This window comes from Stegodyphus dumicola, chromosome 6 (assembly GCF_044657685.1).
Source record: "Stegodyphus dumicola isolate Sdum_Otavi_A_Nest chromosome 6, ASM4465768v1".
NCBI lineage: Eukaryota > Metazoa > Arthropoda > Arachnida > Araneae > Eresidae > Stegodyphus > Stegodyphus dumicola.
The window spans coordinates 105,904,597-105,921,331 of NC_140773.1; the positions used below are offsets into that span (position 1 = coordinate 105,904,597).

General features: G+C 34.3%; 1 protein-coding gene across 11 annotated transcripts in view; it reads right to left on the minus strand.

Annotated features, from left to right (window-relative positions):
• LOC118200162 (neuroglian-like) overlaps positions 1 to 16,735 on the minus strand; it is a 449,595-nt gene that overhangs the window by 44,397 nt on the left and 388,463 nt on the right. For 10 of the 11 annotated variants that reach the window (XM_085818771.1, XM_085818767.1, XM_085818762.1 and 7 more), the window contains 5 exons: positions 14,069 to 14,256; positions 7,566 to 7,719; positions 3,210 to 3,370; positions 3,000 to 3,105; positions 696 to 883 (listed from right to left, as the gene is read on the minus strand). In XM_085818771.1, the coding sequence (XP_085674897.1) occupies positions 696 to 883; positions 3,000 to 3,105; positions 3,210 to 3,370; positions 7,566 to 7,719; positions 14,069 to 14,256 (797 nt within the window). The remainder of the gene's footprint in view (positions 1 to 695; positions 884 to 2,999; positions 3,106 to 3,209; positions 3,371 to 7,565; positions 7,720 to 14,068; positions 14,257 to 16,735) is intronic. The other variant, XM_085818773.1, reaches the window with a different exon arrangement.

Consider the following 16,735-nt stretch of genomic DNA (forward strand, 5'->3'; position numbering starts at 1 on the left):
TATTTTGATCTGTGGGCTACTGATTTAATAATTAAAAAAATAACTAAATAAAAATACAACTTTGCCTTTTTTTTCAATATTAGCTATGTATCATCTCTTTTATATTGATTTGAATAACAACAACAATACACAAGTTTGAAAGCTTATACAAAAGCTATTGAAAATGATACTGCTATTAAAAATATGTGCAAAAATTAACCATTGATGGGGGGGATGAACCTTACAACTCACTTTAATTACTTCAAATACACTGTGTTCTACTGTAAACAAAAATGCGTTCTTGAAATTATGTGATACATAATTTTTCCAAGTTACTCTTTAAAGGAAAAATTTTAAAAATGCATTATAAAGTACAATAAATGATAAAGGACATTAAAGAATTAAAAGTACTAATACAATATTACATAGTTTAACAAATAAATGAAATCCTTTTTCATGCTCAGATAAGCAAATACCACTAAAAAGAAGCAAGTTTTGGAATCTGATCAAATTCCCATTAGATTTCCTGAAGAAATTGGAAAATGAGTATTCACACACACCTGTACAGTATATACTTGGAAATTCACAACATTTGAAGAATAGTCTTCACACGTATAGCATGAGCATAATTCCATATAAGTGGCTCTCAAATAAATTTACACAATAAAAATGTAAATAGACAATAAATAACTGGGGTATTACATAAAAATGACTACCTTGCACTGTAACAGCCATTGATTCTGAAGTTGATGAGCCAACTCCATTACTTGCTGTACATTCATATGTCCCTTCATCTTGGAAATCCACTTTTCTAATTTTAAGTGTCTTTCCATAGTTTGTGTAAGTAATGCGATTTGTTTGTAGGCTACTACCTTTTTTCGACCATACAATTCTTGGAACAGGGCTATTTCAAAGAAACAGAAATTAAATTAGAGTAACAGAAAACAGGTTTGTAAAATTAAATAAATAAATAAAAAAAATTTAATGAAAATTGCAAAAGTCTTCATACAACTTTTTCTTTCACTTTAACAAGAAGAGAAGTAGGGAGAAGTAGGAAAGTAGTACCAGCCACTTTATATATAAGTGGTAAATATATGCAATTAATTACAAACAATGCTATGCAAAGTATGTTCATTGTCTAATCAAACCTACTTTTAAATGACAATTTACAACATAACACAAAAATATGATAGCACTAAATCTTTTAATGGAGTAAAAGGCATTAATATTAACTGGAAACAAAAATCTTAAATACATGGAAAAATGTTATCCATTTCACCATTCATAAATGTTTAAAAGCAGACATGGAACAATTCTTACAAAAATACCTTTTAGCATAAAAACAGACATGAATCAAATTTTATATATATAAGGCATGTTTAAATGAAAGTTATTCGAAGGGCCGCATGCAAAAAGTTTTCATAGGATTTCATGGAACAAACGCGATAGTGACGCTGTATGTACGATGCATGTGTGTGTGGAAGGAGATGCATGCCAAATTCAGTCGTATGGACATGGCATTTATTCAAAAAGCGCTGGATGCAACTGCGTGAAAACAGATCAGCGAGCTGTAATTAAGTTTTTAACACTGGAAGGGTGGACATTCATTGAAGAATGGTGGCTGTGTACGGAGACATGCGTGTCGAAGCCCACGGTGAGGAGGTGGGCGAGAAAGTTTAGCGAAGGTTGCCAGGAGACAACGGATTTGCTGCGGCTCAGTCAGGTGCACACGGTTGTGATAGATAAGCTGATTATAGACATAATCAAGGCAAATCGACGTTGCAACATTCCTGACGTTGTAAATGAGTTTAATGTTTCCATCGGTACTGATCACAATATTGTCAGCAACATTCTGAAGTATCGAAAAGTTTGTTGACCCCGCATACTGTTTGACCACCACAAGAAACAGAAAATGGGCCTCAGTTTACAGCATTTGGTGAGCTACATGGCTGATAATGACGACTTTCTACTGTACATAGTGGCAGGGGATGAAACCTGGTGTCACCACTTCCAACCAGAAGGGAAGTCCATCAGCATGCAAGGTAAAAAAAATTCAAAACTCAGCACTCACCCAAAAAGGAGATGTTGACGGCAATTTTCGACATTCACTCTCCTATTACTGGAGTTTAAGGAGCTGAATATCTCCACCAATGCCCAATGGTATACCATATTGCTTAATATACTGCATAAGGCTATCAAAAACAAATGCCCAGGTATGCTGTTGTTAGGTGTCATACTTCTGCACGACAATGCAAGCTCGAATGTCGCCCCAGTGTTTCTCGAGGCATTGGCCTGTAAAAAGTGGGAAGTCTTGGAATATCCAGCTTACAGTCCAGATATTCGCCTTGTGACAATCACATCTTTGGACAGCTGAAGAAAAGCCTAAGGGATCAATGCTTTCAAGTCTGATGAAGGTGAAAAGGCTGCAGTTATGAACTGGTTCCATGATCAACCGACATTGTTCTTTGCAGACAGAATTTGTAACCTTCCCAAGCAATGGGACACAATGGGTGATTTTTTTAAACAAACATTGTATGCATTTCAATCATTAAATATTGCTGTTCCTATCTATGTACCTGTTTCACTTCTGTTGCTACACATCTCATGGATACTTACCTCAAATCACTTTCATTTGAACGCACCTTTCTATATATTAATGTATTAGGCAAATTATTCTTGTAAATCATGCTAGCCTTTTAAACTCAACTGAAATTTTAAAATTTCCTCGCATAAAATTAAAATATTTGTTTGACAATACAATAAAAAATGGCAGGTTTTGCAATGCTTCTTAAAGGAAAATATCAGGAAAGTCTTTACTTCTAATTTCAACCTTTTTAATAGCATTTTTAAAAAATAATAGCATTTTTAAAAAATGTCATGCTGCACTCCAAAGGTTAAAACTATGACATTTAATAAAAGGGTGTACTAAAGTGTTTCTTTAAAATATTTCAGATCAAAACTGCAAAGCAGCATAAACCAACATACAATACATAAGCTAATTTAAAAGCGTATATACATACGTTCCACCAAAGATGCAACTTAGTTCCAGCTTATTTCCCCTTAAAGCAACAATATTTGGGTTTGAGACATACTGCTTTGTTGGTGGGTATTTATTCTGACCAGGACCTAAAATTGAGAACATATTAATAGAAACTGCACACTGTTTTCATAACAGCATTATAGTTACAACATAAATCCAACTAAAAAAAATATTGCATCATAATACTTACTACCTGCAGTTTCAACACGTAATAGTATTTTGTTGCCTAATTTATACTCATTGCGAAACATAGATGTAGCACTGCAAGCATATTGAGCGTCATCCAAGGCATCTGCATCTGTTACATTAGAAAAATGTAAATTTCCTTCTGGATCTACAGTTATACGAGAGCTAGAGTAACCAAAAAAAAAAAAAAAAAAAAAAAAAGTATAAACAACTGAAATTTTACTAACTAAAACAAACAGCAAAATGTATTTAATGCATTTTACTAGCTATGGGCAAGACAAAATCCATGAACATTATGTTTTAACATTTATATAAAATGTTATATTTATATAAAAATTTACTTTCATACGAAAAATAAGGATTTCACATATTTCTAAAATTTAGCTTTTGCTGTCATAATTTAATAATCTCCCAATATCTCAATTTTATTTACCTTGCAGTTTTAATAAATCTAAAAAATTCCCAACATAATGAATAGGAAAATTATTTCTTATTTACAGTCAATTCACATGGACTTGAATATTAACAAATATTTTAGCTTGAAAGAAAATGATTAGTATAAAAAGCCAAAGTAATTCTTTTAAAAGAATTAGAAACTTAATATAAGTGCTCTTGTTAATGCTACTAACTATATTCTTCTTTATTCTGCTAATAACTATAATTCTTCTTTATCCTTCACAATAAAACAAATTATGAAGGTTAACATAGCACACATTACAGGCATAAAATACTTATCATTATAAGTGCCTCACAAAAAGTTCAGATAATTTTAGTTTCTAAAAGAAATGTTAAAATTTTTAATGAATCCAAGAATTTTTTTTTTTTTTTTCCAAATAAGTACCAAGTCTACTTTTTCCAAGTTAACAAATTAACAGTTTGTAGGAAAATCAGATCACAAAAATCAGTTTTTAGCATACAGAAGAGTCACAGAAGAATACTGAGAATTGATATTGACATTAGAAAATGACTAAGGTGATGACTAAGGATGGCCGAGCTTATTGATGTTCTTTATAATGGACCAATACAAGCATATTATTATTTTCAAAAGAAATTTGGGATCACTGGCATAAAAATTCATCAAGCAAAATAATGGCCTTGAGCTATGAAACTGCCATGAACTCTGGCTACTGGTTAACATTTTTGAATATTAAAAGTACAGTACATTCCCGATTATCTGCGGAATTGGGTGGCGTGGCCGCCGCGGATAATCCGAAAAAAGCAGCAAAAGAGAAACAGTCGTTCCAACTATGAAAAATCGTTTTCCGTATAATAAAAACATAAAATAAACAGCAGGAAATGTTTAACTAACGCTTATTATTTTAGTATATCACTCAAAACTAACCTAAAATGCATTTTGTTAATGAAAACAGAAAAGTGCTTTGTACTTATGAGAGGCGTCAAGGATACACAGAAAAATTAAAACATATGTACTGTTTTAATATTGTAATGTATTATGTAATTAAAAAAGAATAACTGTAAAACTACATCTTTTAGAAGAAATCAGTCATTTGTGTTTGTTCTTGCTTTGGAAGCATTTTCTCTTGATCCGAGATTGCATTTTTCGTAGCATAAGTTTCTCAGCCAACTCCGAGTCGTCTTGTTCTTCCAAATAGCTCAGCAGTCCGTCGACTTGTTGCAAAGCCGCTTTGTAAGTCTTCCGCATCTGCACAGTGGGCTCTTCTTCCCCTTTACTTCACTCTCCTTCATTCTCGGTCTCTTCCCTTGCTTTCTTCACAATTTCGTCATCTTTCAAGCGTTCGAAGCCAGGTTCATTGACGTCACACTCCAACCACTCATAATGTTTTCAGCATCGACGTTCTCACCACCCGGAACTGTTTTCACCATATCGGCAAGAGTTGCAGTGGGCATGTCTACATATTCTCTTCACAACTCAAAGGGGTTAGGTTGTTGTTGGCTTCAACACTAGGCATGAGTTTTCTCCATGATTTTATGAGGGTTGACTGTTTCACTGAGTCCCATGCAGATGCAATATCGTAGATGCTGTCCAAGATTGTGTAGTGTTTCCAAAACTCTTTCAGATCATAACCTTCTTCAATTTTGGTCATTAGCAGCTTGGTTTGGCATGTTCTCTTCATTGTTGCAATGACTCCTTGGTCCATGGGTTGGATTAGCTCAGTAATGTTTGGGGGGAGAAACTTTGCAAAGATTTGTCCATCAGAAGACTTTAGCATGCTTGTTGCTGGGTGAAAAGATGCATTGTCGATCAATAGCACAGGTTTTTCGATTTAAGATATTTACGCACTTGAAGAACAGAGATTTTTTCGAACCATCTTGAAAAATGTTTCGGTCCATCCACCCTTTTTTTTTTTTTTTTTTGGGTTAAAGTAATCAACAGGCAAATTTTCTATCCTTGTGCCTTTGAAAGATATCGTTATTTTTTTGACTTTACAAAGACAACAAGTCTAAGTTTATGTCCACCGGTAGCTTTATTGCAAGACATGATAGTGATCCTTTCTTTGCTGCTTTTATGACCCGCCACTTTACTTTCACTTTCAAATGCTAAAGAGCGAGTGGGAAGACATTTCCACAAGAGTCCTGATTCATCGGCATTGTAAATTTGTTCAAAAGATAGCTCTTCTTTTAAAACAAATTCTTCAAATTCATGGTGGAAATCGTCGGCTGCTTGTTGGTCACCACTAAGTTTCTACCCATGAAGTCCAATTTCTTGAATTCCATGTCGCTGCTTAAAACGAGTCAACCAGCCAGAAGACGCATCAAAATTTCCTTTCAGGCCTAACAACTCAAAAGGTTTTTGCCTTCGCCGCAATGATAGGACCATTTAAAGGAGTACCCTCATTTCGAACTTAAGCTAACCACTCTGTCAATGCCGTGTCTAGCTCATCAAAGGTAGAAGCACTGTCCGACATTGATGCAAAGTTCACCAGTTTGTCTTTTTGCTTTAGAATGTCACGCAGTGTTGTTTCCGCAATTTCGTAATCCAATTCCATCTGCTGCCTTGTAGCACCGTTTGCTACTTTGAAAATAAATTCTAGTTTTTTCGCAATCCTCAACACAACCTTCTTTTGTTTTCCTGACATTTTAAATCTGTAAGGAAAAACACAAAACCAAAAACTGAATTCAATAAAAGATAAGAAATTAACTCCGACCGGTTCACAAACACTATCAGGCTTAAACTAACAATGGGGAGTGGGAGGAAGTGGACGTGTTAGTAAGATTAAGACGAGAGAGCACAGTGAAGCGGGCACTGCAAAGGTGAGTAAGAAATCAGTTACTCTTCAGAGGGGAAGGTTCCGAGAAGGCCTGGGATATTTTTGCCATAAATAAGCACGATGTTTAGCAAATTTAACGTTTTACTCAGTTTTGTGAACATTTTTATTTTCTTTGCTTTACGCCTGTTAAAAAAAAAAAAAAAAAAAAAAAAAAAAAAAAAAAAAAAAAAAAAAACTTTGTGCGGCAGGCGCGTATAATCCGCTCTGCGCATAATCCGCCCGCGGATAATCGGGAGTTTACTGTACCTTCTCAATATCGATATTTAAACGAAGAAGTGGAATATAGATTTTTGAAACCTTCTTTAAAACAGAAATTGAAATTAGCAAAGCAAGAGGAATAGAGAAAAAATTAGACTAGAACTAATAATAATAATAATAATAATAATAAAACTAGTTTGAAACCATTACAAAATAATGAAACTATACTTCTGAAGCTAACTAGAATTGAATAAAATATTAGAAAAACTTTTCAACACTATTTTTTGTTTTTACTTGATAGAATAACATGCATTCAATAATTTTTGTGAGAAAATTTTCTCACTCTGAATAGAAGTGCATTTTAAGCTCAATATTTTATTTAGAAAAAATATGTTGTGTAAAAAGAGGCTGAGAAGCTACTATCCCAGTGGATCAACTGCTCTGCCCCCCCCCAAAGTACAAAAGAACACTAAATAAATGTCTACTTCACAGAAAAATCACATTTTATAATTTCAGTTTAACATATTCGTAATTCCTGACAGTAATTTTGGAAATAAAAGATGTTTGATTACTTTGTGAGACACAAAAGATTCTATAAGTAATAAATCCGCATTACATCACATTTTAAGTACTAAATCCACATGCATATATAACATTTCATGCAGTTTTAAAAGCATTTTCTTTTGACACTATTATCACAATGAAATTTACATAGCAAAGCACACAGTTAATGATACTATACAATAGATTCTCTTTCTTTGGCACATACACACATATATGTTCACCTTACAAAGAACCTTAGATAAGTCTATTTTTCTCTCTCCTCCCTCTTTTTTAAAATTCAGAAACAGCATTTATAGCAATGATATAATTACTTTTCACTTTAGATGTTTTAGATATAAATATGTTACCTATTTATGCTGTGAAGTGCTCCTGTATTTGATTGGATTATCCAAAATATTGTAGGTTTAGGATAACCTGATGGAGGTTTGCATGATAAAGTCAGAGGTTCCCCTTCAATAACAAAAACTTCTTTTGTTTCTTCATCAGGAAATGAGTTGAGTTCTGAAAAATACATTTCATTTGTAAAGGCCTAAGAAGATTTTACAAAATGTTAAATTAAACTCTACAAAAGTAGTTGATTGATTTCTAGTTAATATTTTAGATATCAAGGCCAAAATTTGTTGCATGTAATAATACATAAGGACAAATGTATGCTGTATGAGTTGTTCCTCAGCAGTTCTACTGATATTGAAATCAAAATAAAATTGCAGTTACCGTAATTTCCAGAAGAAAGGCCACATCAGCGTTAACGCCTCACTCAGAAAAAATGGCGGGAAAAAAATTAAAATTACACAGAAACGCCGCAATATATTAAATTGTGTGTGACATCGTCATGGGCCGTATAGATGCAAAAACTCAACCTAAGTCCTGATATATGACATATCAGTTAAGAAAAATGCATGAAATGAAACCATAACTCAAAAATAAATTAAAGGTAAGAAATGTGGAAAATATATTTACCTTCACGTATATACTTATATTTATCCACTAAAGAAGTCCATATTTGTAATACTCAGACTATATTATAAAAAATGTTGCAACAACGAAGTATTAAATTTGGATGACAAAAGGAAATTTTTAATTTTACTTACGAATTACAGCAAACTATACATTCTATGAGGCCATCAAAATCTGATTCTTCACTATCTGAATTAAAAAGATTTAGTAAATCCTGATCTAAGTCTTCCAGATTGTCGCATTCATCCTCTTGGTTTACAGTCTCTTTATCTAAGGATATAATTTCAGCTTCTTTGAACTTTGCTATTATTGACGATGTTTCTACTGATTTCCACGCACTTCCTGCCCACTTTGCAATTTCTTCATAAGATGCTCTACGCATTTTACCGCTTTTTGTTTACATATGCAATCCTTCACTCATCAAACACTCCCACCGCTTTCGGACTTCAGCTTTGAAGGATTTATTACTTGACAAATCTAACGGTTGTAAGATTTTGTCAAACCACCAGGAATTATTGCTTCGGTCGTAGACAATTTTTGACATCTGGTTTTCACTGACTCAAAGAAATGAGCACGCATGGAATCCATTATCAATAACCCTTTTTGTTGGAAAAAAGATCTCATACGACACTGCCAAACTTTTTGTAACCACTCATGCATGATTGTTTCGCACATCTAGCCGTTCTCGTTTGCACATATGATTACGTCATTAGGAAAATCTCCCTTTGGAATAGTCTTTCGTTTAAAAATGATCATCGGCGTTAGCTTGTCACCGTTTGCGGCACAAGCTAACACACATGTAAATGACATTCTTTCATGCCCCGGCATAAACACAGATACAGTTTTTGCACCAGTTTCATCAACAGTTCTGTTTGCAGGAGAGTCGAAAGCTAACGGCGTTTCATCCATATTTATTATCTGTGACCAAAGAAGTTTTTTTTTTTTTGTCAATAATAGCTTTCACATATTTTAGAAAAGATGACTTTTTATCCTGCCAGTCCATTGGTAATTGTTGCCCGATTGTTGTTCTAGTACGGACAGAAATATTTTTTCTTTTCATAAATCTGCTACACCTCCTTTGAAATCATTTATGTTCATTCGTTTTGCTATGAATTTTGCTTGTAAGCGAATTTTTACAGTCAAAATTGCCATTCCCTTTCCTCGTTGCTCCTTTATCCAGTTTGCAAGGTCGTCCTCTAGATTTGGCCACCTTACAGTACCACTTCTTTTGGCTCGTTTCTGTTGTAGCATATTTTAAGAAGTTCTTTTTCAGTTCTTCAACGTCGAATACATCTGTTGTCCACTTCAAACTCTCGAGCTGCTGCTCGATTTCCAATTTGTTCAGCACGTGAAATTACATTAAGCTTAAAACTAGCAGTATAGCTTCTGTGCCGTTTAGGGACATTTTCCAAAATTTTCCGCTCCCTTCTTACTTAAAAACTATTCAACAAGTACTTGTACCCAAACTGATGGGATCTGTATCTGGCAGAATGACAAGAAAAATCCATTCATGCTGAAGGGGAAATACGTCAGAGTTCGTTACTGCGAGACAGGTGGAGTCGTGTTCGCCTTTGAAAAAAATTGCAGAAAAGGCAGGGGTGGGGAGAGGATGGGTCCTGGAAGATTCATCGAATGGCAGAGGAGAGAGACTATTCAAACTGATGAAAATGTTGATTTGAAAGGGGGAAGAATGTTATTGTTCTGAGATCTCGTTTAGGGTGAATAAGGCATGTAGGTCCGTTCAAGGGAAAGAATGTAAACAAAATAACGTTTGCGAAAAGCAACTGAGTGGTCTTTTGTGTGGGAACAGCACCAGTCTATGCACAATGACAAGGCCATCCAAACTATGTACAATGACCATCATAAGAAATATTTTATTTTTAGTGCACCTAAACGCCGCGTGGGTAGAAACGCCGCACCCGCAAAAAATTTAAGTTTTAAACACGTAAACGCCGTGGCGTTTCTTCCGGAAATTACGGTAAAAGAAATGAGATTCATTAAACACAGAGTTGAATCTTTGAGACAGCTGGAAAATGTAACACTTGATAAATACCACCAAAATATTATGTTATTTGAATACTTTAATATTTCAGAACAGTTCTCTAGATACAATAATAAAAAGAATGAATCCATTACTTATGTTGCCTTGCACTTTATTGAACAAAATGAGGATGCCACAACAAGGATTGATATATTGTTTATCATGAGGAGATATTACACAGTCTGTGAAAACTCAAGGATAATTCAATATTATAAATATGATATATGAATACATGTACAGTAACAAATAATTTGGGGATCTTCTCTATTATAGGACAACACGTGTTAAACTATTTTCGCAAGAAAGACTCATGAGCCAACTTAATGCTTCAAGCAAGAAGACATATTTTCATTATTTTAACTGAAGTAAAGTTTTCCTCTAAACATAAGAAATATATCTCTTAGGTTAATTATCTCAATAAACAAATAACCAAACAGAATGACATGTTTTATAAATTTTTAATTGACAATATTTACTTTGAAAATAAGAATATTGTTATAAGAGATAAGAACAACATATTTAATTTAATGCTGGTCAGTAGGCAACATCAGCACATATATCTTTTGCTAGAAAATTGTTTGACAAGTTTTGCCCGATTGTCGCCTTTGCTTACTAAAACTCAGCTTCCACGAACGCCCTCTGGCGGAAGAGATTAAAAGTAGTTAGTTGAATGGCTAAGCCCCTAAAAGCACTCACCACACCTCGACTAGAGATACTCGCTTGCACTATTGGAGCCTCTCATACAATAAAAGAAGACTTGAAACTAAAAGAGGTTCCAGTTTTTTACTGGACAGATTCTACAAATGCCCTCTTTTGGATAAAACAGAAAGAAAATTGGTTCACTTTTGTAGCCAATCGAGTGAATGAGATTCGAAAATTGAGTAGCCCAGATCATTGGCATCACATTCCCAGAAAGTTCAGTCCTTCGGATTTGCCATCTTGCAGTTACTCTGCTAAGGAATTGAAAATATCCGAGTGGTGGAAAGGACCAGATTTGATCTATCGACCTCCAGAAGAGTGGCCTATTGCAGATGGAGAACATCCTCTGACTTAGAGAATTAAATTTCATTGTGATCTCACAATGAAATTTACATAGCAAAGCCGACAGTTAATGATACTATACAACAGATTCTCTTTCTTTGACACATACACACATATATGTTCACCTTACAAAGAACCTTAGATAAGTCTATTTTTCTCTCTCCATATGGAGAGAGAAAACGAACTGTGATTTTAGAGAGCAATAACACAAATAAAAGTAAATTTTACCTTTTTAACAATATTTCAAGTTTTGAAAGATCATAAAGGTCATATCTCAGATCTTTCATTAGAAATGCTACAGCACAACCATCTGAAAGAAATCATGGCAGAATTTCAGTCGAAGATATAAAGGAGCTGAAACGATGATTTTCTGACTGATCCAACAAGAATCTTTTGAAGGATTGAAAGATAAGATAATATGTGCTCTACAACGTATCATGGACTCCTATGGCCTTATGAAAGTGAAAACATGTATCTTTCAGAGAGACGATGATGCTGAACTTTTGTTAACCAGTTTTACTTCCCTCAGATCATCCATTAGTATTAAAATTGATCAACTGAACATGAAAGACTAAGTCACGCTGGAGTACAATTCGTTATGTGCACTTTATGTGAAAAATATTGGCTTATAAAGAGTAGGAAGACAGTATGCAAAGTTATCCAAAAGTGTGTACGATGTCGAAGTTTCGACTCTGATTCATCTAAGACTCCTCAAGCGCCACTACCTGAAGACAGAATAAGAGATGCTTTAATTTTTTAGATTATTGATGTTGATCTGACGGGTCCCTTAATTTTAAAAGGAGGTCAGAATACATGGATTGTCATTTTTACTTGCGCAATATACAGAGCAATTCACTTAGCTAGTCTCATTTCTATCAACCGAAAGTTTCCTGAACACCTTCAGGCGATTCATCGCTCGAAGGGGTAGACCTGTCACTGTTATACTCCGACAATGGAGCCAGTTTTGTTGGATCAAATAATTTGTTTAAGACCATAGATTGGAATTCTATCTTAGAAAATGCAACAGTTAAGAAAATTGAATGGAAATTTATCCCTTCTTCCTCACCATGGTGGGGAGGGTGGTGGGAAAGATTAATTGGAGTACTAAAGAGAATTCTTCAAAAGGTACTCGGAAAATCTTCTCTGAATTACAAAGAGTTGTTGAAAATCATTTGTGACTGTGAGAGCATTATGAACAACTGTCCTCTCAAGCATTTGTCAGAAGACATAAAAGATTTGAGAGCTCTCCCCCCAGCAATGTTTCTAACAGAAATTCCAGAGACTGGAGTTCCTGACTTAGATCTTTTGGATTCTAAATCCATCAATAAGAGATACCTTGATAGAACCAAATTGAGAAAAGACTTACGCAAAAGATTTCGATCAGAATATTTAAGGCACCTAATACAAAGCTCACAATTCATCTGCAAACCATCGTCTGTGAAAGTTGGTGATCTTGTAATTGCATCCAACAATGAAAAAAGGATAAACTGACCTTTAGCTAGAATCTTGGAAGTTTTTCCATTTCACGATGGACACATTAGATTAGTGAAACTGAAAACTGCACAAGGGGAGATTATAAAACCTACTAAGAATCTCATACCTCTTGAACTCAACTTTACATCTGAGTTGGATATGAAAGTGAGGTACAGAACTCAATGTATGACGAAATCTCAAAAGACTTGAACTATAGGTTAGTTGAGGTCCATCCTCTGCTGATACTAGACCTCAAGTGTCTAGTAGGGAGTGTCGAGTTTGCTTACTAAATCTCAGCTTCCCCGAACGCCCTCTGGCAGAAGAGACTAAAAATAGTTAGTTGAACGGCTGACATGTCTAACATAAGCCACAATGATAGACTGTCTCTGTATATATTAGAAACAATGTTTGTATTCATTATAACTTGTAAATATTATGTAAATATCTTTCACATGTTATTAACAACTTCTAAAAAAAAGTTTATAGCAGTGTTCCGCTGTAAATCGAATTTCAGCATAGACATGGATATCGAAAGGAAAGCAAGGCAGTTCAAGGCAGCCCTTTAGAAGGTTAAGTGAATTTTCACTTATACTGATAATGGATAAATCTTGATTTTTTTAACAATATATTATTGTTATTTCTGTCTATGGCTGCCAAAAACTGAAAGGGTGAAGAGAAATAACTCTACCTAATTCATTTCTTAGATAAATGAAATTCAACGCTTTCACATTTAATAAACTGCACACACTTACTTATCCTTTTCATTTAATGATTATTGATATATAAAACACTGTTGTCATTTCTTTTTATAAACAAGTCTAAAAATTTCAATATTGTAAATTTCATTTTTAATGCGATATAATCTGTTTCAATGTAGACTAATATAAAGATTTTTAATTTATGTAATATGAATATGTTTCAATACAATCTTATACAGACTGTAAAAGTAATCAAAAGAAAGTCAATAAAATTTGATGCTGCCAGTTAAATTTCCATTTTGAAGGCTGATATGTAATATGAATATGTTTCAATACAATCTTATACAGGCTGGAAAAGTAATCAAGAGAAAGTCAATAAAATTTGATGCTGCCAGTTAAATTTCCATTTTCAAGGCTGATTAACAATATCAATTAAATGAAAAATCCTAATGTGTTTCAAAATCATTATTTATTTGCACTATAAAAGTTTAATGTAAAATTAACTATTCATTAATAAAAGAACTACCCATTAGATTTGGATTTTAGTTCTATACCAATGTATTAGGCTATATTTATTTTTTTAATAAACAATTAAGTTATGTTTCAGAATGTTATTTAATTTCATTCAAACAAATAATACCTGCTTTTTTTAAATGCACTGCTACAGAAACGGATGTTCCATAAATATTTTCTGCGAAACACTGATAAATTCCTTCATCTGTATCAATTGGCTTATTGACATAAAGAGTGCCTCTTTTGGGTTGCTGGTTAATTCTATCACTCTCTTCTGAAAAATCAAATTTTTCACTGTTTTTCGTCCATCGATATCTATAAAATAAAGCAAAAATAAAAATTTTTATACAAGATGAATAAAATAATATTTATAACAAAATTTCAAAAGTTAAAAATTTTGCAACAGAAAATATACCAAAACGTTTCTTCTAGTTTTAACTATACATGAAAAACAGTAATCATTTGTATCTGGTTATAACGAAAGTTTTCCACCAAAAAACATTCTTAATAAAGTTACGGGAAAAAAGCATGAAGTCTTTAGTGCGGGTAGTAATCCCCCCATCTATGATTTTCTGCCAACGTTTCGGTGAGTTTTTCGAAGCCTTCAGCCAAGAAACTTGGTGGCCGAGTCCAAACACAGATTAACCTGGTTTCGGATAAACTGTGCAGAATGGAAGATAGTAACAGGAAGATATAGTTGCAGGTGTGAAAAAAGGTAGAAGTCCCTTGATGTCGGGGGTATATGGTGGGTGTGGTAAAAGATCCTATTCGAGTCCGTACAGAGAATGCAGGCGTATGTCGTCTTGCATTATCTTGATGGAACATTATTTTTTTGCATCAGAACTCAGTTGGAACCTTTTTTCTGGATAGCAGCATCAACATGGACTAGCATCTCACTGCACACCTTACTGTAGAGGATTTTACCTTTTTCCAGATACTCTTTGTGGATCTTTTTCCAGATACTCATGCAATCCTACCAAATACATAACATGATCTTTTTGTAAGTCAAATTGCACTTTGCAATGTTGCCAATGGGCTCATTGGGTGCAGACCAACCCATTTTCAGCCTGCGCTGTTGAAGTAAATCCACTTTTCATCACACTAGACGATCTAGACGGAACTTGGTCCTTGCATTAATATTCGAGCAGATTAGTGCAGAGCCAAACATGTCTGTCCTTGCCTGCTTGAGTCAGCTTATGCGATATCCAGCGATTGAACTTGTACATCAAGTTTATGCGATGCATAGAGCAAATAATGGACATGACACTAATGTCTAACTCCTTAGCAGCTCTCTCGAAGGGTTGCATACTGATCTTCTTCCACAAATTCTCACAAGCGGGCTTCATCAACTTCAGTAGGCCAGGCAGAGGGCTCTTCTTCTTGAATGTCATAGTCCTTGTTTTTGCACTTTCAGTACCAAACCTTCACGGTGTCATATGATACAACATTAGTACTTAAAGCTGTACACATGATTTGGTGACATTCTGTAACTGACTTCTTGCAACAGAACTGGACGTAAATGATGGTTCTAATCTGGTATCGGGATAGTTCCATTTCAGACATCTTGTACTCAATGATAATAATATTTTTTTTACAAATTCCATAACCCAATGTTCTAAAGCACAAAATAAGATTAAAGACAGCAACGGCAACTGTTTACGCAGATGATATTTGCGGTGGCGGGAAACTTCGTTAAAGCCTGATGGATTCTACAGCCTTATAGATTTTAATATTGAGATACTGCATATAGATAATTTATTTACGAATAAATGATAATGTTGAATCAGATTTTAATTGCATTCTCCTGGGGAATTTTGGGTTTTACTGGTTTTGAATTTCATTTCATTGTGAATTTGTTTCTAAATCTCTCTCTCTCTCACACACACATACCATAATTTCGGGTTGATAAGCCACAGCTTATACATGTTTAAAAGTTGAAAATTTAGATTAGCGGCGTATCCACCTGAGCGGCATATTTGAGGGAATTTTATTTTTCTTCTGTCCTTAAAACTTCGCTAATTCAGATCTTAAGTAACTAAGAAGCGAGGCGATAACAATTCGCTGCAATATTCTAAGCTCAGATTGCGCTAAGGCAGTGCAATGAGTCCAAACTCCTCTAAGGTAGGTAGTGCTTTCTGTAAAGACACTGTAATGCATGTACTTCCTCCTAAACTACATGGTTTTTCCCGTGTTTTCCTATGACTTTTTGTTTTACTGGCAACAGCAACATTTACTTTCCAAGTGCTGTGTTCCTTCATACATGTTTTTACTGCTTTGTAACTTGCTTTTTGTTTGCTATATCATTTGTGCTTTAAAAATATTATTATTGTAATGGCTCCTACTCAAAGAAAAAGTTATACAGCTGCTTTTAAGCTTTCGGCAGTGAAGAAAGCCATCAAAATTGGAAATTGTGCTGCGGCTAAAGAATTTCAAGTTGACGAGCTATGCATTCGGCAGTGGAAGTCTGAACAAGAAGAATTAGAGAAAATGCCTAAGAATAAAAGATCTCGTCGAACTGGTGTCATAGCCTGGCCTGTTTTGGAAGACAATTAAGAGAAATGGACTATAGAGAAGAAAGTGCATTATCAGTATTAACAGTTAGAATTCGCCTTCAAGCAAAGATAATTGCTCAACAAATGGGCATTAAAAATTTTGTTGTTGGACCTAATTGGTGTTTCAGGTTCATGAAGCCAAAGAAATTATCCGTCCGGACCAAAACAACAGTTGGGCAAAAGCTTCCAGTCCACTGGAAAATAGCATACATCTAAGAAAATTAAAGAACAAAATTTGAAAA